General features: G+C 43.4%; 1 protein-coding gene across 1 annotated transcript in view; it reads left to right on the forward strand.

The window, feature by feature from the left end:
• The first annotated feature begins 229 nt into the window (after positions 1-229).
• The window catches only part of LOC142764956 (uncharacterized), a 54,442-nt gene continuing 32,655 nt past the window's right edge, over positions 230-22,016 (forward strand). The window contains exons 1-3 of the mRNA XM_075865500.1: positions 230-359; positions 20,622-20,758; positions 20,818-20,909. Of these exons, the coding sequence (XP_075721615.1) occupies positions 249-359; positions 20,622-20,758; positions 20,818-20,909 (340 nt within the window). The 5' untranslated portion in view covers positions 230-248. The remainder of the gene's footprint in view (positions 360-20,621; positions 20,759-20,817; positions 20,910-22,016) is intronic.

Genomic DNA, 22,016 nt, shown 5'->3' on the forward strand with positions numbered 1-22,016 from the left:
TTGTGTAATGCGGCTACGTTCCCAAGCATCATCTTTGCGTTATTGAAACAGCGAAATTTATTATATTTGTACGCTGTTTTTTGTTGTTTTTGCAGTTTAGAATGGGCCAAAATGTGCAGGTTCAATTATGACGTTGAACACCTGTGTAACTGACATAAATAAAGAATCAAGCTCTTGTTATTTTCCATATAAAAATGGTGCGAATAGCGACTTTCTTTACATAGTTCGTCTTGTAAGTATTGCTTGGGATGGCGAAAAACATATTCATGTCAGCAACGCAGCTGCTAGCGATAATGATCATATTGTCGATATCTGGATTAGCTTTGAACTCGTGGAGCAAAGATCCGGATATATCTTTTGTAAGTGCAAGAAATTTCTAGCAGTTCCCGTACGACATGTAAAAAAACGAGGTATTTGCTGTCCTTTCGCTTAACACATCTGCTGCTTTAGTTGCACGTTTTGTATGCCTACAATAATTCTGTAGATCTAAAGGTGTGTTAGTTGACTGCTCTTATCCGAGAAAACGGCTGCTTGAATTTAATTTGCAGTAATTTGTAGAATTTTCAATTTGAATAAGTAAGAGCGGAGGCTTGTATTTTTCCTAAAAATGAGGTAGAGATAGGAGACCCAGCTGCAGCATCGATTTCTATTTTTCTTAAGTAACTGTAAGAGCTGTCAGCGATGTCCGAACGAAGGTAGTCAAGGCAAGGTTCAAATTTTAAGAAAAACTGTATTGTGCTAAGTTACAGGTGAATCGGCAGTGGTTACATGTATAAGGAAACTGGACTCGGTGCAGGAGCTCGATCGGATACGTCTGACGCCACTCGCGTCTCGGCTCGCTCTGCAGTGTGTTGCTCTGCGGTCCCGGCTCGAATCTCGGCTCGTTCTCCCCTCTCTGGTGATGCGTTGCTATGCGGTCCCGGCTCGAAGACTCACTTTTTGTTTTTTGAATGTTCGTTGAACCAATTCGTAACCGCGTCGAGTGGACGCGCTCAGGGCTCGGAGTCCACGTTAACGCAGTGCAGCCTTTCCCGAGCAAGCACGGAGACGCTACCGGAGAAGGAGGCGCTGCGGGAGAATGAGACGCTGCCGGAGAATTCAGCTGTGCGAACTAGAGTGCCGCTGACAGAGCCATTATTTAGGTTGGCACAGCAAGGTCATTGAGGCAGGAACATCGTGTCCCACTAGAGACATTTTGTTAGTGAACTAAATCCCGAGTACCAGCTGATGCACAGTGAAGGCGGCTTTTTTTCAGTTTCACTGATTCAATCACGTTCAGAGGAAAAAAGTGTTTAGCAAATATGGTAGAATTTCGGTGATACGGTAACGGCATGCACGAATTTCAGGGCAAAGCGAATTTTACATGGATGTCAGCGAACGCTCACTAGCGTGCAGTGTGGTGGTGTGCATTGTGGCAAACTGATTTCACCCTGCGCAGTTTCCTAGGAACGTACGCTACTGTAGCAGTACGCACAGGCACTACCTTAATATACCTTCAGGTGCTTTCACCTTTAGTTTACATATGACGATAGCCTACCTTACTGCATAGTACTCAAGGTAGCACCATTTTACTTTGGCCACATGTACATGTCGCGTCGATGTATGCTATATACTTGCAATTACGCATCTTAATAAATGTTGACGAGGACCGAGAGATGTGAACGGTCTTGGTAAAGAAGCTAGTCTTCACACCGTCACATGTACTATTCTTGGGGACGTGCTCACCTGCTACACTCCGATATGCACGGGAGTCTCCCATATTCTGAGAAAACTTCCCTATTGGGTGGTCAAAGCCGCAAATCTCTCTAAAAACATCCCCGACATTATTGCTTTAAGAAAGTAATTAGAACAGAACACAGTGGTTTGGAAATTTTCTGGCTCCATGCAAACACACCTCAAGTGATATATATATATATATATATATATATATATATATATATATATATATATATATATATATATATATATATATATATATATATATATATATATATATATATATATATATATATGAAACACGCGGGAGAAGTTTTCATATATGTATATATATGAAAACTTCTCCCGCGTGCCCGTTTTATTAGAAACAATACGAGCAAATGAGTCACTCTAGTGGACCAACGAAACAGATTACACAAGACAGGAATTGTCAATAGCGAATGTGCAATAAGAACAGCACGAAACTCTGATGAGATGGTCAGCAGTCAACACATGGTTTTATACGAAGCGAGTGGGTCTAACATGGTAACACTGGGCTACTGGGTGCTCGTTTCCGCCATCTGTGCCAAAAACATTGCCGGACTTCTGCCGCATATCCATCGCGGTGGTGTTGGTGGTCGTGGTGGTTAGAAGAGGATGACTCCTAATTTTTGCAGCCCGGTAGGGATCATGGCACAGCCATCTCGCCACGATTTTGTCTTTTCCCCACACATGTCTACCCACCGGCACAAAACCTGCTCCCGCAATAACAATCATCCATCCGTCGAGCTGGCTGCTGAGTGAAGACTAGGAGTGTGGAGTAGGTTCATTTGAAGAAGACAGGAAAATAGTCATTCTCTCATGTTGGAGCCCGGCTCAGCCTTCAACAGTGGTGTGCATCCCCCCTCCCCCTGATCCAGCGTGCAATCTGTCGTCACGCAGTTTTACAAAAGAGTTCGTCAAATCTTCAGCGCGCGGACGAGGCCGCCTGAGGACAATGCCGCCTCCACAGTCCTCCTACCTCGCAGTGGACTATTGTTCATGTACAAATAAATAACAAAACTTTTCTATTTGTCAAGATGTTATTCCCCCTACCACGCACTAGCTTGTGCCAGCCACGGGCAGTGGACTACCACAGCCCGAGCGTATCCTGACCAAATGGTTCTGCATGCCATAAATGTCATGAGACACCCATCACATCATATATACTTGCCTACGTAGAGTATGTGGTTGGTAGCCCGCTTTTAATCGTACCCAGCCTCGAACTGTGAGATAACTGATTAAAGCATATAAAATAAAAACGTCGTAACGCTCGCGGACCTTCCATACCTTTATCACAAAAAGAGGTTGAACATTTTTAGATAAATTCAATTGGGATGTATCATAAGCGCTGAATTTTAACGAAATATTGTTACATAGCTCATTTTGGTGGAATTCCGCTGCTGGTGTGGCGTCGTTCGTTGTGAGGAAAAACTGATCTTGTGCAGGACCCAAAAAATAAATATGTAAATGAAGTACTATAATAAATATTTCCGTATCCTTCTGAGGACCGAACTCGAGCCACCTGCACGGAAAAAAGCTGTTATACACAGCCACGTAGCTGCTTGAGAGTCCAGTGAAATGTAACTTCCTGTGCTTAGAAATGCAGTAAAAATAACTTTCGTGTTTTTTTTTCGAAACACACGTGCTCTGTGTACATGTTTTGCAATGTAACCTGTAACTCTGCAATAATATACCTTAGCGTAAGAGTGCGTTAGCTTCAGGCCTCAGAACACGTGACCATTATAACGACTTCACGGTGTAAAGCTGGCCTCCCATTCTTCTCAAAGGCAGGCATGTTATTGCGTGTATTTCCTTAATACCGCGTGGTGGGTGCATAGCAAGTTCGAAAAAATTACACGCAGACAGTGATTTTCACGCGCTCGTGGTTTAAACATGCTACCTATTTCACCGGACGCAGCCAAATTCGAAAGCTTCACAGACACTAGCCACTTTCAACTTTATCGATTACATTGCAGCCATTCAAAATTTTAACTTCTTGAGTAGCATCATAATTCATATAATGACAAGCATGCACCAAATGGTTTACGTGCCACAAGAGACAGTAAACCGTTATCGCGTTCAATTCTTAAATGTGAGCTTTAGGGTCCCGCGATTTTAAATGCGAAGCATTTCTTGGTGAACTTCAGCGACTTTGAGCGTATCTATCTATCTATCTATCTATCTATCTATCTATCTATCTATCTATCTATCTATCTATCTATCTATCTATCTATCTATCTATCTGTCTATTTATCTATCTATCTATCTATCAATCTATCTATCTATCTATCTATCTAGCCGCTTATCTATCTATCTAGCTCTCCTGGCCGTTTGAATAATGGTATCATATAAAACTTGGAATGACATAACATGACTCAATGATGAGAATATCGGACAAGTCATATCTTGAAAATATTATTTATGTATGTCATGAATGTCATGATTTACATTTCATTGCCCTGCTGGTCTTGCAGTGACTTCGTTCACATTACATGTTGCGAAATTGGTATGGTATGACTTGACTGCATGGCAAACACAAGTGACAGACCGTGACATGAAAATTATGAGAAGCGTGTCATATCACAACATGACTACATGTCACGCTCATTTTGGGCTCGCGGCCGTTTCGCTAGCCTCTCATACACAAATTTGGTATTACGGTACGTGAATGGATGACGATGGTATGTGACTGGTGCAAACATGATAATCATGAGATGCCGTGTCTTGTAACAACATGACTACATGCCACGCTCATGATGCGCGGGCGGCTGTTTCGCTAGCTTCCCTTATACCAAATTTGGTATTACGAGACGTGAATAGTTGACGAAGGTATGATACTGGTACAAGCATGATAAACATGAGATGCGTGTCATGTAACAGTATGAATACATGCTGCGCTCATGATGTTTTCGCGGTCGTTTCGCTACCTTCACATATGCCGAATTTGGTATTGCCTGACATCAATGGATGACGAAGCTATGTGACTGGTGCAAACATCATAATCATGAGATGCGTGTGAAGTGAGAACATGACTACATGCCACAGTCATGGCGCCACTATATTTCGACGTGACGCGGTGCGTGTACTCGCCGGCGTTCATTTCGTTGCGTCACTACGGCGTTGCCACTCCAGGCACCAGTCCTGCCATATACTCGCAGGCGCGTGCCGCGCTTCGTTGCTTCGACGCATGTGCGTTATAGCGCGTCTGGCGTGCCTCCGTCACGAAAAGAAGGAGGCGCAGTGTTTTCGGGGTAACTCATCGGCGCGAAATTCAGCATGTCGCATTTTGCGCTGGTTGCCCACAGGCCGCGCCGACGGACGCTGCCCGTGCCTGGCGTCAGACTATACGGTGTTCGCGGTTTGCTAACGTAGCGTCGCTGTCCCCAGTGTGCGCACGCGTCAATGCTACATTGGAGTATATTGGGCCCTACATGATGCGCTTGCGGCCGTTTTGCTAGCTCCACATATACCAAACTTGGTGTTACATGACATCAAAGGATGACGAAACATATAACTGGTGCAAACATGATAATGCTCACACGCATGTCATGTAAGAACATGGCAACGTACTACGCTCATAGCGTGCTCACGGGTGTTTCGCTAGCTCCACATATAATAAATTTGGTACCACGTGACGTGAATAGATGATGAAGCTAAACGACACATCCAAACATGATAATCATGACACAGAAGTCATGTACGGCATTTTTCGCCTCCACCTGCTGTTTTTAAAGTGACATATGAACATTTCTCATTCATGCTTTGTATATCGTCGATTCCCACTGTACATGGGATGTGCCAATTTTTAGGGGCGAAGCTCCTTATGGCGTGGCTTGTGCGTCCCTCGTAGTACGTAACCACCAGTGGCACATACCCGAAATAGTGGTCCTTACAATGTCTGCTGGATGGGGGCACTTGTATATTATGAATACATGATGAAAAGATGTGAGATGGCTGTGCTTGGAGTTTTCTCTAGACATATGGACGGACGAACGGACTGACACACGCATGGACGGAAAGACAGAGGGGCGCACGGACGGATGGACAGACAGAGGGATGGCCGCAAAAAAAGAGGGTCGGACACATAGATGAATGAACAAACGGACGGATGCACCAAAGATCACACAGATAGGCGGACGCAAGAACGAATGGACAGACAGACTGACGAACGCTGCGCCCCACCAATCATCATTCACTCCGTGGATATGCTGTGATTTTTATCTCTACGATTTTTAAGGCGTGTGGACATTTAAATAATTGTTATTGGATTGTCTCATGCCCGCCCCCTCACCTGCTTGTATTTTGTGTTTTCAATATGTACTATCCCCGCCAAACGTAACTCGAACAGCAGCAAGCCTTCGCTATGGTATAGTGCGTATCGTCCAGTTATCACCACTTACTAGTGCGCTCGTCCTATTCGGCAGCTCGGCGCGTATATAAGGGCCTGTCCATGGTGATAAGTGTACAGAGGCTTGCCGATGTTCAGGTTTTATTTGACGAGGATGGTATGCTGATAAACAACACAACAAATTTACGGAACAATTGCCACGTCACTGACTTCTAGTTTATCTGTTGCGAAACTTCAGTTCATGAAGTAAAGAAAATGCAGTAAGATAGCAGTTTGAGCTCGCAATTGCTGTTTTCTTTATACGCCACCGCCAAGAAAAAAGGCCGTGTGCCGACACCCATTATGTATGCGGCGTACCCCGAAGGCGACGCCGACTCCGAATGACCCTCATGACGCCATCAATCGAGCTCTACGGTTAACACCTAGTCAGTCCTGGCTGAGCTAGGCCTTCTCACGTTTTGCCAAGTGTGATTAGGTGAATTATTACATTCATTCACACATACCCATGGAGCGTTCACGTGATCTTGCTCGTAAACTAGGTTTTAGCCACTATCATATCAAGCAGCATCAATTTGGTATCGATTAGTTGATCGACTCGAGTGCAGTACCTTTATTATGTAGCTTAGAATTGTTAGCCCAATTATTCTAATTGGGTTGATTAGTGTAGCAGGGTTCGTCCAAACGTAAGTATTAATTCCGAAACATGATACGAGCATAATTAGTTATTTACCCCTAATTATTGGTTAATCGTCGGTAACTATTAGTTGATCATCAACAATGAATTAACTACAGATACCACGAAACCTATCAGAGTCTAGTGCGCAGTAAATGCAAGAGTACATGTACACATTTTAAATGTTCGTAAACCTGTACATGGCCTGACAGATAGCTGGCGCAATATAGGCTAAATATGTGACGCAACGAATTCTAAATATTGTTTATTGGCGTCATAATAATACCTTGAATAGAAGTCCTCCATTAATACACGTACAGGTTTTCAAATTTTTGTCGCACCGAACAGTACACCGTCTCATCAAGAGAGGGAGGTACGGGTGCCTGATGGTACACCCTGAAGCAAACAGGCAACCGAATGCTTTTTTACTACACAATTTATATATTTTTTACACTAACTTGAACCAAAGACATTACAGTACCTAAATCTCATAACTCTTTTAGATATCTTCAGGCGCATCGCCACAGTAGCGATTCAAAGGCAAAAACGTGGCCAAGTATTTAGAGAGCTTCCTTGGGCGCTGTGCTTTTATATATAATAATACGTCTAACTAGCAGTATTGTAAGCACTCAAACGTAACTCAACCAAATGAAAGGTTTCTACACTTGCTACCTATAAACTAGATTGCTTTTAAAAAACATTTAAGGGAGAGGAGTTATTATTGTTTGTTTTCCTCAACATTGCCATAATGCGACAGAAAGCGCCGCCGCAAGCCGGTGAGAGGTGGCGTGACTTTTTGTTTATTACCGGCATTTGCACATGGTAAAAACATCAATATAGGTAACTAGAAACAATACTGTATTCACTCGCACACTTTTCGCACATTTTTTTGCGATTTTGGGGCCCCGAGAAAGGGGTGTGGAAATTACGCGGAATTTTCGCCAGGGCGTGCGAAAGATTTCGTCACAGTCCTAACGCGTGCAATATATAAGTCTATGAAAATTGGAGAAGAAACAAGATGTACTTGTTAATTTAGAATATTAAGCACGTATATTAACCAGTCAGATCCGGTGATGCGCGATGTAGTGGCAATCAATGAACGCGAAGTCCGATTAGGAGTCAAGGTTGCGGCCGCTGCCACTGCGCTCCCACAGTGCTTAGTCCTAGGTTTTTTCGAGTGGTTTTGAATGCCCCATTTTCTTGAACCTCTTCAAAACAATGGTGTAACTATATTATTGTACCGCGTAAAAACTGAGCCACGGGAGAAGGGAAGGGGCAAAAGAAGAGCGCTAACTTCCAACAAAAATATTATTTCGAAGAGCGCACATATATATACTCACGAAATGCGAAAAACAGACAAAACAGCTTTAGAACTCACAAATGCCATGAGGGAAAATTTACAGTCTTAGGAAGGACAATTCTTTTTGACAAAGCCCGATGAAGAGATTGCTAACACAGTTCAGCTCCAATTTACTAATCTTTTCTGCCTCGGTAATCTCCCTTGTCATTTTATTTCTATTTCCACCAACCACCTGGGTCCCAATACACGGCATTACCGGGTGACCTAAACGTTCGCACATAAATGAAGAGGCCTTCTTCAGTGGCAGCAAACTTACATTAGAAAGCGTTCACCTCACTGCTTTCTCACGTGCCGATCACGCCGATCGCCACACGTTGAAGTACGTTACCTTGAAGTGCATTGCGGTGGCACGGTTTTCGTTTTTTTCGGCAAAATACACAACAGCGAGCCTCCATTCCACCGTATATATGATTACTGTAACAGATAGCAAGGACACCGTCAAAACGCGTCTGCCTGATGGCGAAAGCTAAACTTCCGAAGTCGACCGAGCTCGCATTGCAACACGTATGCAGAGAACGAGGGGAAAGGTAGAGCTCGCACGCCCTCGATGCAGAAAGTTGTCCGTGCAGTGACGCAAGGACGCATTTTCAAGGTGGTAGAGATGGAAAAATTCGGGAACAATTTTAGCCGATAAGCCACCTAGCGGCGAGGAGGTGAAACAGCCTTTTGAGGTTCATGCACCAGACGAAACACACTATCGCACGCGCGGACGCATTGGCACCTGATGGCCTCGTCTTCAGCCAAGAGAAAAAAAATTTTCAAGCAGTTTTGCATTGTACCGCAATGCACATCGGTGATGTGGAAAAATTAAATAGTGTTTTTTCCCAAGGTCCCCTCTAGTCTCAGTGAACGGCGAAAAAGAACGGCGTGGATATGCAACCTGCGCATCGGCAAAGAAGTTACTCCACCGATGGCTCTTTGTTCACGACATTTCACGAAAAGCGATTTCTTTCTTCCAAGTGAGTAGGCGCGTGACGCTGCGCTGCATGTCCGTTGCTCTATTCAAACGACACCTACATGTCTTATAGATGACAGAGCTTGAAAAAATGGGAACTGTGGTAGGGTTAATATGAGCGTGCTTACAGCGTAGCATATGTTTTGTAATGCACAGTACGTGTTTCAGCGTAGGAGGAGTAAGGCATTCAGATCAAGAAGTGTCGTTTATTTTATTTGCTGGGCATTCGAGAAACTAACTTGGTTACAGCGAGCGGAACGAAGGGAAACAATCGTCCGTCGTCGCCCTCCGAGACACTGCGGACATAAGGGCCCCATTCTAGACAATGGGGGACGTTAAGTTCACGGTGTCTAGAAAGTACTGCATCCTGCGATCGCATCTGTGCGACAGTGGTATTGAAAGCTAGCAAGTAGCAGACATATATGCCTGCAAGTGATCGTGGCATATAAATTTAATGGTGCTGTTGAAATGAGCAATAATTCTTAACACTTGAGAAATAACAAGCCGCTGCTAACGTATTTACAAAGAAATGTTTGAGTGGAGAAATACTGCTCGATGCAGGTCCATAGCCAAAAGGAGGTGGAGGCACCCAGGCTGAAATTACAATGTTTGTGTGTACTTTACCGAAAATTACTAATGAAAATTAGTGCAGTGGCTTTCACGCGCACTGAGGATGTCGTACACTTTAAAGATGCTTGTTCGATTACGCCCACCGAGCAATGTACTGCTTGCGCCTCGCTCTTCAGGTACTGTGCGCTCAGCATTCTTGACTTCTGAGCTTACGTTGGATAAAAGTGGCTTACATGGGATACACAGATAAAAGTGGGTAAGCAACAAAATTTGAGCGTACCACGATTCGATGCAAGAGCGCAGGTGGTCAGCTGAGACACATGAGAAGCCCCTGCGCTGCTCTAGGCATTAAGCATGCCCACTGTCGAGGGAGCGCATCTGAAAGCGCAGCTGCTTTTACCTATAGCTGTGGATGAGCACGGGTTATACGTGCTTGCACTTTGTAGAGACGCCTGCAGTGCAGGAGCCATCGGCGATTTCAGGCTCCATAAAAACACCTCGCAGCCGCACTACGATCTCGCCTGGGTCAAAGTTTACGCCGAACGTCTGGACGCACAGAGCAGCAACATTCATTTTGTCGACAAATTTGTCTTTCGCGCCAACCAAAATAAGGTGATGAGCACCAAGAGCTCGCTCGTCTTCAAGAAACATTGCTGAATTAACATCGCAATCCAATAGACGCAGTATTTCTCCCAGCGACCTATGAGCACCTGGGTTTGAGTGTTCGTGCATGGTAATCTGAAGACCCCAGTTCGAGTTCGAGAGAAGTCCTCACAAAAATGAACTGTGCACTCTCAGCCCGTTTGACTGTACTTGTCTGTTCCGAAGCATCGGGAAGTCTCCGCGTGGGCGCGCTGGCGAGCCGGCTCGGAGTTCAGTTCGGGCTGTCACGGTGGATAACGTGTTTTTTGAGCGCCCCGGATCGACTGCGCAGATAAATGTTTTTGCATGTTTTGAGCATTTCTTTATAATTATAAGGTAGCGGTGGAAATCTTCGTAGCACTTATTTAAGGTACGGCATTTCCGGGGGCCAGTCACCAGCTATTTATTAGTGCAGGTGTGTGTGTTTGAAATTTTTTGTTGTTTTTTTTTCTTTTGCCACCCAGTGAAAGAGGTGCGCGTACATTGAACACGGAAATTTTTGTAGTAGAACTTGGACTCTTTTTCGTAATGCAGGGCTCGAGTTTAGTATATATCGAGTATAGAGACAATTGGTGTCAGAAAGACATGGTTAAAAAGACTTTAAAGTGTTCAGGATGTGGAGTGGGTTTGAAAGTGGACCCAAGCGTAGAAGCAGATGGAGAAGAGGGTGACGCGAAGTGTAGGCAATATGAGGTCGAGGAAAAAATAGAGAAAATAATGGTTGCCCTGAGTGAACTGCTGATGACAATCGCCGAGCTCGAGGCTGCATTGGCGACAGAGCAAGAGAAAAACGAGGGCATAGGGAGAAAGGCTGAAGTCCGCCAAGGAAGCACTAGTGAAGCTCAATAAAGGAGCGGCCTACGGAGAGAACAGTAAAAAACCGGCAACCAGAACGGTGGAGAAGGAAGAGCAAGCAAGTTTGGAAAAAACAGGTTCAGCCGGTTCAATTGTCGCAAGGCCCAGCTTTAGCGAAGTAGTGGTGGGGCAAGGAGGAGACAAAGCAGCCGTCGTCACAGGTGCAAGTAACCTACAGGCGCGGGACGCTCCAGCTGAAAAGTCACATCATGTGATAATCGCAGGGCTCTCGAATTTAAATCGATGCACAGAAGCCATCAAAGAGAGGGTGAGAGGTGACAAGAGGGTTGTAGTAGGGGCGTTCCCAGGACGCAAGCTGGAAGCAGTCATAGGACAAGCGATTGAAAAACTCAAAACTACAGCTGATAGACAAAACATCGTGATAATTTCAGGCGGTTTAAACGATGTATTAAATGAAGATACAGCAGGACTAGCAACCACACTGGCGAAATGCGTCGATGACATGCGCGCCACTTCTCCTAAAGTACAGGTAGTGATATTCACGATACCGGAGGTACCGGTGCGTGATAGCAACCCGCAAAGAGCGGTTGTCAACGCAAACCAAGAGGTATGGCGGGTGAGTCGAGAGACAGGCTTTGAGGTGGTGGAAATTAACAGAGAGGTGCATACGTGGGGTGGTTTTCAACGAGACAGAATTCACTTTGATGGGCAGCTAGGTCATGAGGTGGGTTGGCGACTTGCAGGACGCGCAGTAGCTTTTTTGTGGGGCAAGCGAGCCTTTCAGGGTGCAGGATAGCTAGTAACGAGGAAAACAACCAAGGAGACTCTTCAACAGGTGGTATGGAGAGATACAATTCCAAAGTGGCACCAATATCTAAGATAGGTAGAGTCCGGGGCAGAAATAGACGTAGCCACGAGCGCCGAGCCAATTCAGACATAGGGTATATTAACATGCAGGGTGGTAGGAACAGGTTGAAGTGGGAAGAGATAGAAGAACAACTAAGGGAAGAGAGGCCGATGGTATACTGTTTTGTAGAAACACATCTCAGGGACATGGCACAACCTCCGAACAATCCGGACTACGCGTGGGAATATTGTGATAGAACAGAAGACAGCAGAAAGGGGGTTGATATTGGGGCATTCATTCATAAAACTACAGACTGGCAAAGGGTTAAGCAAGAGTGCAAGGAACATTTATATCTAAAAGGGAAAGTGGCAGGTCAAATGACACTCCTTGGTTGCGTGTACTTGTGGACGGGAGCAAAGGCCAGAGAGGAAAACCAGGCAATGGTAGAGTGTATATCAAAGGACATTCAGGAGTTAGGAAGAGAGTGCGAGATAATTATACTAGGAGACATGAACGCGCACATAAAAGATATAGATGGGTATACCGACCGACAGGCAAAATGATCACGGATATGTGTGAAAGGCTTGATTTGATCATTTGCAACAGTACCGACAAGTGCGAAGGGCAAATAACGTGGGAGGTAGGAAGGCTGCAGTCGACGATAGATTATGCACTAATGTCACATAGGATGTATGATAAACTCAGGCGAACGCACATAGACGAAGGTGGCTCCAGTAGTCTGGGTAGTAATCACAAACGTATTAGGCTAAGTTTTCAAAGAGCAGTGAAAGTGGAAAGGAGATAAGATGAGCAACTACAGGAAAACTTTTATCCAGAAAGGCAAATATAAATAGCCACTAAACAAATTGAGAAAGTAATCAAGGAGGATAATAAGACAGTGTGGACATACACAAATCTAATTAGACTCTTTGAGCTAGAGCTTGCTAAGACGCGTGATGGTCAACCCAGAAAAGAAGACACAAACCCAAAAGTTGGTGTTATGAGGAAGTTAAGAGAGCCATAGCAAAGCGTCAGGAAGCCTCAAGAGAACACAGACATGCTAAGCAGCGGGGTGAACCGACCAATGATGTTGAAAGAAAATGGGAAATCTTTCGAAGCTGTAGAAGACATTTATCCCTTCCGATAAATGAAAAGATTATAAGAAAGGAAGCTCAGTGGCTGGAAGAAGTACATAAAAAAGATAGAAAGGCAGCTGCGAAATTTTGGAACCATCTAAACTCCCTAAGAAATGAGACGAGCCTAGAGCAGAGTTCTATAACTACAGCGCAAGGTGCTAGGCTAGAAGGGGATGAAGCTATTGAATAAATAAGAAGAAGGGTGACAGAAAAATTTCAACAAAGAAGTACTTTATGCACCACAATAGACAAGGACAAATCAAGTGGTGCAATGGCTCCATTTTCACAACGAGAGTGGGAAAGGGCTGAGAAAAGGGTTCCTAGTAGTAGATCAACAGGCCCAGATGGCATTCCAATTATGGTGATAAAGACATTAGGTCCGAAGTTTAAGCGGGCTTTGAGAGAGGCAGTGAGCAAAATAATAATCGATGGTGAAGTTGCCGATGGATGGAAACTTCGCAGGATGAGCATGATCTATAAAGGAAAGGGGGACAAAGCTGATATAAACCACTACCTTCCTATAACAGTGACATCAGTGGTCTACAGGCTGGCGATGCAGATTATAAAGGAAAGACTGCAGGCATGGATAGAGGATGAGGGGGTGCTGGGGAAAATGCAGAATGGGTTTCGGAAACACAAGAGGGTGGAAGACAATCTGTTCTCACTGACGCAGTCAATCGAAATAGCAGAAAAGGAACACAGGCCCCTGTGGCTAGCATTTTTGTATATCAAGGGAGCGGAAGAAAGCGTGGTTCAAGAGGAATTGAGGGGAGAACTGGACACAATAGGCGTGAAACATGTAGTCACTAATGTTTTAAAGGATATCTATAAAGGTAACAAGGTAATTATAAAGTGGGAAAAACAGGTATCCGAACCTGCAGAGGTAAAACGGGGGCTTAGGCAGGAGTGTCCCCTGTCACCCTTATTATTCATGATGTACCTACAAGAATTAGAGGCCAAATTAGAGGGAAGTGGACTGGGCTTCAACCTCTCTTTAGTCAAACAAGGAAGACTCATTGATCAGGCACTACCAGCATTAATGTACGCAGATGATATAGTGCTAATGGCCAACAACAAGGAATATTTGCAGAGATTGATGGACATCTGCGGTAATAAGGGAGATAGGTTAGATTTTATATTCAGTAAGGAAAAATCAGCAGTCATGATTTTCAATGACAAAGAAGGTAGTGAGCTTAGCATACAGGAGGTCACGCTAGAGATAACAGATAAATACAAATATCTGGGCGTATGCATAAGCAATGGGACCGAGTACCTGAGGGAACACGAAATATACGTGACGACTAAAGGTAACATAAATGCAGCAGTGATGAAAAATAGGGCACTGTGGAATTACAATAGGTATGATGTTGTGAGAGGAATATGGAAAGGGGTCATGGTTCCTGGGCGGACGTTCGGCAATGCGGTCTTGTGAATGAGATCAGAAGTTCAAGCAAGATTAGAAATTAAGCAACGTGGAATAGGTAGGCTTGCTTTAGGAGCTCACAGGAATACACAAAACCGGGGAGTACAATGTGATATAGGATGGACATCATTTGAGGGCAGGGAAGCTAGCAGCAAGATAAAATTTGAGAAGCGATTGAGAGAAATTGGGGAGGAGCGTTGGGCTAGGAACGTTTTCAGCTACTTGTACATGAGGAATGTCGATACTCAATCGAGGAAGTGAACCAGGAAATTGACTGGTAAATACTTAGAAAACAGCAGGTGGCCAAAGCAAAAATAACTACCGGTTAAGAAGAAAGTGAAGGAAACGGAGACTGACATGTGAAGAATGGGCATGATTAAGAAGTCCGCACTAGAGATCTATCGAACTTTTAAGCAGGAAATTGCCAAAGAAATGATCTATGATAATACTCGGGGTAGTTCTCTACTGTTTGAGGTCAGGACGGGAGTACTGCAAACGAAGACATGTCGGGCCAAATACGAAGTGGTAGACACGGTATGGAGAGCGTATGAAGAGGAAGAAGAAACTGCCAAACACTTGATAATGTTCTGTGAAGGGCTCCACCCTATAGTTCAGGATGATGGCGCAGAGTTTTTCAAAGCACTGGGGTTTAGGGACCGGGAGGGCAAAATAGACTTTAGGCGGGTAGACTTAACTAGAAGGAGTTTATGTGATTGGTGGCTAAAGTCAAGGCACTAGTGGAAATAAACCCTTCACTGCAAAGTACGAATCCTCAAACTCACTTTTTAAAGAAAAAAAATAATTCTAGTTTTTGGTTTATTAAGTATTACGGCTTGATGGCGCTAGTCACCGCCCGATCTAAAGGGTACAGCCATATCCATCCATCCATCTATCAGGATGTGTCGGGGAGCGCAAAATATGCCAGTAAATATTTTTTAACAAATCTAGCAAAATATTAGGAATGCGCAAACTACACGAAGGCGCAAATTAAGCGAGTAAATACGGTATTATGCACAACAGAAGTGATGTCAATGCAGTCCCGAAACTATTAGTAGTTACAGTGCTAAAACTATTCCAAGTTCACCCGCTAGGGCTTCAATCCTGGAGAGCCAATCCGGAACAAAGTCTTGTTGTTTCAGTATATGAACAAATTGGGCAATTTTTTCGCGGAAAAGCACTCACGCAAGACGGCTGCGGAGGTCGCAGTAGAAACCTGCCATCCTAGGCCACCATAGACGATGAATGCTAAGCAGCACTATAAAATCCAAAAGGTAGCGTTTTATGTCTGAATATTATGCTATAGTTAGTCACGCAAGTGAAACTTCCGTCAGTTGCGTTTTTTTTTTCATTAAAGGGTTCCGGGATTGTTGAAAGCAACTTCGTTTGTGACTCTGGCAGAATAGTCATTTGTGATTTTATTACGAGAGAAATTGATTTTGCGAATCATTTGTGTCTATGCAACGAACATAGAAGCAAACTGAGAATTTTTTTTTGTAATAAAACAACATTTACGGCCATCATAATTGCTTGTTTTCTTGGGAGATTTCAATTGTATATCAAACGCGAAGAATAGAAATAATAACCACTAGGTGTGAGATAGAAGTGTTAAGTGCTGTATGACTTATTTAATGAATACAGCCTAGATTATGTAGCTGAGTACCTTGAGGCAGGGCGTGCAGCTTGTTTTGCGCATTTTTAGCGAAACAGTCACGCACGTCGCAATGGGATATACATGGCAGCGGATGCAATAGCTAAATGCAATAGTTACACAAACTTACCTGTTTCTTTTTTTTACCATCGTCTTGTACAATGTAGCATGAGACTTAAACAAAAAGAAAACAAATTGAGTTGGGCTTTATGGAAGTTTCACGCTAAACTATTTTAGTATGACAATTATAATACTTTGTGATTGAGGGAAATAAGACCGTTAAAGTGATCGGCACCTGTAATATTGGCGAGGATTGAGAACTTTGAACGCAAAGCGTTAAATCGAAAGTCATATCGATATATAGTGCTTTAAAACTTGGAGAAAGAATGAAAAAAACTGAACTCAGAACAACGCTCGAGAAATCGATATCACTAAAGTGTAAGGGGCCCGGTGCATATAAAGTATATATTCGAAAAAATAGAAGTCAAATTGAGCTATTCGAGCAGGAACGCTAGAGAGGAGTGCTTCTTCGAGTGAGAGCAGAGACGTGGGCTATTAGGGAGAATATTCCCAAATGCGCACTTAGAATCAAGAAATCACAGGTGTGACGTAATCACATCGACATAATACAACAAAAATACATTCTGTTAAATGCTAACACTATACTATATTGTTTTCAAATCACGTATGCTGGGAATACCAACCGCGAAGTGTTACACCCTTGTTAAACTATGCTTCCTGCCACACAAAACTGGTCAAGAGAGCTATCGCTTCATCGGCTGTAAGTGCTGGCTTATCTAAGTCATGCCTACACAAGATCACTGATAGTGTAACAATGCAGATTAGCAAACTTCTGTCAGCGGGATTTCCAAAATCTGTAATTTCTTCAGTGTGCGAAACTTTGCTGCAGAAAATCAAACAAACACAAAAAAGGCAGGTGGAAAAAAAACAACAAAAAAGAGTTGTTGTCATTTCATACTTCCACAATAGATGTCATCGTTTGAAAAAGGTAGGCTAGAGATATGGTGTGGATGTTGTTTTATCAACCCCGTGCAAAGTAGGACAGATTTGAAGAATGACGGATGAGCGCCTCAGTGGAATCACCACAAAAAGTTGGACATGCGTCGTAAAACACATAAATAAATTTATTGATTGCGCAGTTGGTGTTGTCTACATGCTTCCATTAATGTGCGGTCGTTGTTACTTAGGTCAAACCGGGTGGTGCATTAATAAAAGGTTGGGAGAACATATGAACGATTTATGCAAAGGAGTAAGTTCAAACCTTATTTTGCACTGTAAAAGCTGTGAGTGCCAGCCTCGACTTCCGGGCGTGAGTGTGCTGGTAAGCCATGTGGACAAATTGACCCGCGAAATATCTGAGGCGTATTATATTAGAAAAGGTGGTGACAGATGCGTGAGCCAGCCTTCGGTGGCCTTGCATGACAAAGAGTACGCGCTTTTAGATAGGGGTTAGCCATTTTATTATTGTGCCTTCTTTTTTTATCGGACACTTCCCCATAAATTTGTCCCGTTGCTCACGTTTGCTGTTAAATTGTTGCCTGTTGTATATATTACCATGTGTGCCGCGAAAAATAATATCAGTTAGTAGCCAGCGCTCCTGTTGTCCTCTTTGCTTCCTTGCCTCGCGTTTCGTTTCTCGTTTCTTCTAGCACCTTCGTGCTTGTGCTGCAACCCATATTACTATAGAATTTAACCAACTAGTCCAAATGGCCAATCTTCTATACTATGATATGTGGAGTTTAACGTCCCGAAACCTCCATATGATTATGAGAGACGCCGTAGTGGAGGGAATCTTTTTTACTGGAACCCTTCTTTCCGTACTACAAGGGTCTCCTCGCCACTGCATTAGTGGGCGTTACAAAGTTCAAGGACATTTTCCTGAGCCAGGTGCTGAATTTATTTCTCGAAGTGAAAGAGGTGTTAGAGAGGCCTATAGCTGTTTCTTAAATTGAACTAATTGTAACTAATCCTGTCGCATCTGTTCATGCGACAACTAGTTAATCATTTGATTTTCTTCCATGGTGTTTGACACCCCTTCTTTAGAACCGTACATCAGTTACGCCTTTCTCATGCTTCGAATAGTTTTGTAGTTAGCACCGCAAACATTCCCGCAGCCACACAAGCTTTTTTCAAGGACGTTGTGGACAGTGTCCGCTTTTTGTGAGTTCTGTTTTCCATAGAATACTTTTTTTGGTCAGGCAAAATAAATTGCATGAAATTATGCGACATGATTTTTCCTGTTCTTATGTATTGGTTAAATAATTGCGGCAGAGAGGGCAATGATGTTCTGAAGCTTGTTATGAAAATTCAAGTTCAGCCAAGCGTGAAAACGTTTTCGTTAAATTACATTCTGGCACGTTACTAGACAATATCTTTTAGAACATAGAGGATGATATTCTATGGGGTTCAAACTGTTTGATCGACCGAAAGCCGGAGACAATAGATCACGTATTTTTGTACTGTAGGGAGGGAGTCTACTTCTGGTTTGTTTTACAGATAACTTTAAAAAAAGAAACTTCCCTTACATTATCTGGGTAGCAGGTTTTTAACAATACAAAAGAGGGTGTTCTACCACTGAGACACACTGGTGCTTTGGAATTGTTCTCAAACTTGCGTTGGACAGGCTTGATGTGGGGAAAAGAATCACGCCAAAATTAGTGTTAAAGCATATTAGAACAGCAAAATAACAACCAGGCGTCACACAATCCGAATCACGTAATGAGTGGGTCGTCCATTGCTCCCACACATTAAAAGCTTGTTCTTCATCACCTAATAGCTGCGGCACTTGTACACCTCAGGTCTGATCTTTCATCGTCGTTAGCCATTGAATGCAGCAAAAATTTCGCAAAACACTTGTTGCAAGTATGTGAAACAACTTTATTAGGTCCACAATAGACACGAGTAACTCAGCGCCGCCTGGCTAGGCCCACTCACAGACGGTCATGTTAACCCAGACCGCCCTCGCGCGGGCGCACCGGACAACCAAAATTAGAGAGGTGCGGTCCTGGGCCTTAATCAGCTTGTTGTTTTCCTCCTCTTCGAGAGGGGAACCAGCAAAGGCACAACCCCATAGGACATGCTATAAGTCCGCATAACTGCCACACAAGGGGCAATCTGGGCTTGAGAACCGTTGGGAAATATTGTGTGCAGTGCAAGTGTTTAGTGACTACAACGCCTCTCCGAAGAACGACGAAAGATAGCATAGTAAATGGCGGCGTACTACGCAGAAATTTGGATTTTTTCATGGCGTAGTGGGTACCCAGCAAGCGTGCTTTTAGCATTCACCCTAAAAGTGTTCATAAAAGGCTCCGAAAGACCGATCTTCATGCTTCAGCGGAGAATGGGCTGCGCGCTGCACCTTGCAGGCCTGGCGATTTTTCTTCTTCGCTCTAGCTGCAAGCGCGCCCTAACCCTGGTGTCGCTCTGTGTCATCACAATTGTGTGTTAAATGTACGCGACCAGGAGAGTGCCTAAAGACAGACAGACAGACAGACAGACAGACAGACAGACAGACAGACAGACAGACAGACAGACAGACAGACAGACAGACAGACAGACAGACAGATGCACGGACGGATGGACGCACGGAGAGACAGACAGACAGGAAGTTTCAGTTTATTGCTTTCAAAACAAAATGTTACAACATCCACGGCTATACAGACAGACAGACAGACAGACAGACAGACAGACAGACAGACAGACAGACAGACGGACGGACGGACGGACGGATAGACAGATAGATAGATAAATAGATAGATAGATAGATAGATAGATAGATAGATAGATAGATAGATAGATAGATAGATAGATAGATAGATAGATAGATAGAAGCCATGAAAGTACCACCGATTCTCTAAGAAATGGTTTGTTTTCAAACCCTTGTACTTGTGTATTCGTTTATGCGTTTGTCCAATTGAAGCACCGCTTTCCTGTGTTCACAATTATTTCCTTTTCTGACCCCCAGGGCATAAAGTCTCGCATGATCAGTCATCACGCTGGAGGTCTGCATTGTTCGAATAATCTATCGGCTGCACTCATACTCTGCCGTTCTTGAATGCACTCTTTGTCGCTCTCGCTGCAGTGCTTTAGAATTATTACGATCACTACGGTGTTCCGGCACTTTTTCTGTTCTTGCCAGCAAGTGGTGCACTGGTGTTTTGAACTGAATCTAATTATTTAAGGGAACATGTTGCTTTCTTTGTCAGTTTTGAACAACTTGTGGAGACGAAAGATGAGGCGAAAAACAGCAAGTGGATTGCGCATCCGTTGTCTTTCGTCAACTTCGAAGAAATACGTCAGCCTTTTTAATTCAGTCCTTCTTAATGAATTGATGGCTTATTAATTAAAGGTACACAATGGGCTGTTTCAGTTATAGTCCCAACCTGAAAGATATTGAAAATGGGAGTTCTGAAACATGATTGAAGCTGCCTTTCTTTCTTTTGCAGTTTTATAGCAATCATTCCGTGATATATACATTAAGAACAACAATGAACGCTGATAGGGCTTGTAAAGTTGACTACGTAAACCAAACAACTACTGACCATACCGAATTTCGGAGGGTCTACGTCCAGGAATCGAACTCGTAAGTGTACACAACGGGTTTTTAGGAATGTAGCGCTAAGCTGAATAATTTTCACGCAGGCCATACGAAGATATCTGGGGAATATTTATCAACATGGACCGAACAAAGGATAGTCCACCATATAATGGAATGGTCCTAAGCATCCAGCCAGGTAATTGAGTTTTAGAACTCACAGAAAAAATTTTTCACCCTAACCAGTTCTTGTTCCGGCATTCATGCTGCTTGACAGTGCTTTTTTTAGAGTTTTCTTTCTCTTACGAGTCCACCGCAATGTTTATATAGGTGATAAGCAGTTTGTAAACTGTGAAAATTGTTGGAATAGATTTACTACGACTCACGCGATTAACGGCCGTGACCACAAAATCTTGCAACATCGGTTTGTAAGACAATATAGAAAACTCTTCACCAATGGTACTCTTCTGCACGTATGAGAATCATTCTGTTGTTTAAAATATATTTATTAGTTTTGAAAAGTATATCTATGAGCATCGCCATTATTCCTTTTGCGACCATTGGTGAGTGCAGTTGTCATAAGGTTGCTAACAAAATGATGGGTGGTGGCTACAATCTTCCCAAACAAAAGACCGTCGCACATGCACACAATGACGAATGTATCGACTGCAGTAATGATTTTCGATGCGCAATCACCGCACTTGTTCAGGTTTCTCTCGATAAAGTGTATTGCTTTAACGCCTCTTCTTGTGTATGTGCTATCTTTGCATTGCTGCCTCTCATACCCTGCAAGTGAATCTTTAGGCAATGAAGATAAAAAAAAGTTTTTGTCGAGTTAACTTCTTTTTAAATAAGAGAGCAAAGAGGTTTAAAATGCCATTGAAAGAAATTTAAAATATATAGGTTTTCTTTTTTTGTTTTGGTCGCGAAAGTGTTAGTGCGCATTTCTTGGGACAGATTTCATCGTTATATTGGCACCGCCGAAAGCGATATAGCGCGCAGTATTTTTCATAGGGTATTGAAATTTTGTTTTCTAGTTTTTCCTAAATTCAGCACGGAGAGACAGATCAAGCAGTTTCGGAGGTAACATACGTGCAAAAAAAGAAACGAAGTGTGATGATGACTGCTTCTGTCAGACACCCTGTGAATCAATACTTAATAATAAAGTTCTACTGACTGCAGGACGCAGTCCGTCCGTACGAAACGTACATGGCAGCCGTGTCACCTTGTACCACTTGCAGAATTTTGATAGCGTGTCCATAATCCGCAAGATCAGGCTCCAGTTATTGCGACTGGAATCATTCCG

This window comes from Rhipicephalus microplus, chromosome 6 (genome assembly GCF_043290135.1).
Source record: "Rhipicephalus microplus isolate Deutch F79 chromosome 6, USDA_Rmic, whole genome shotgun sequence".
In the NCBI taxonomy this organism is placed as follows: Eukaryota; Metazoa; Arthropoda; class Arachnida; order Ixodida; family Ixodidae; genus Rhipicephalus; species Rhipicephalus microplus.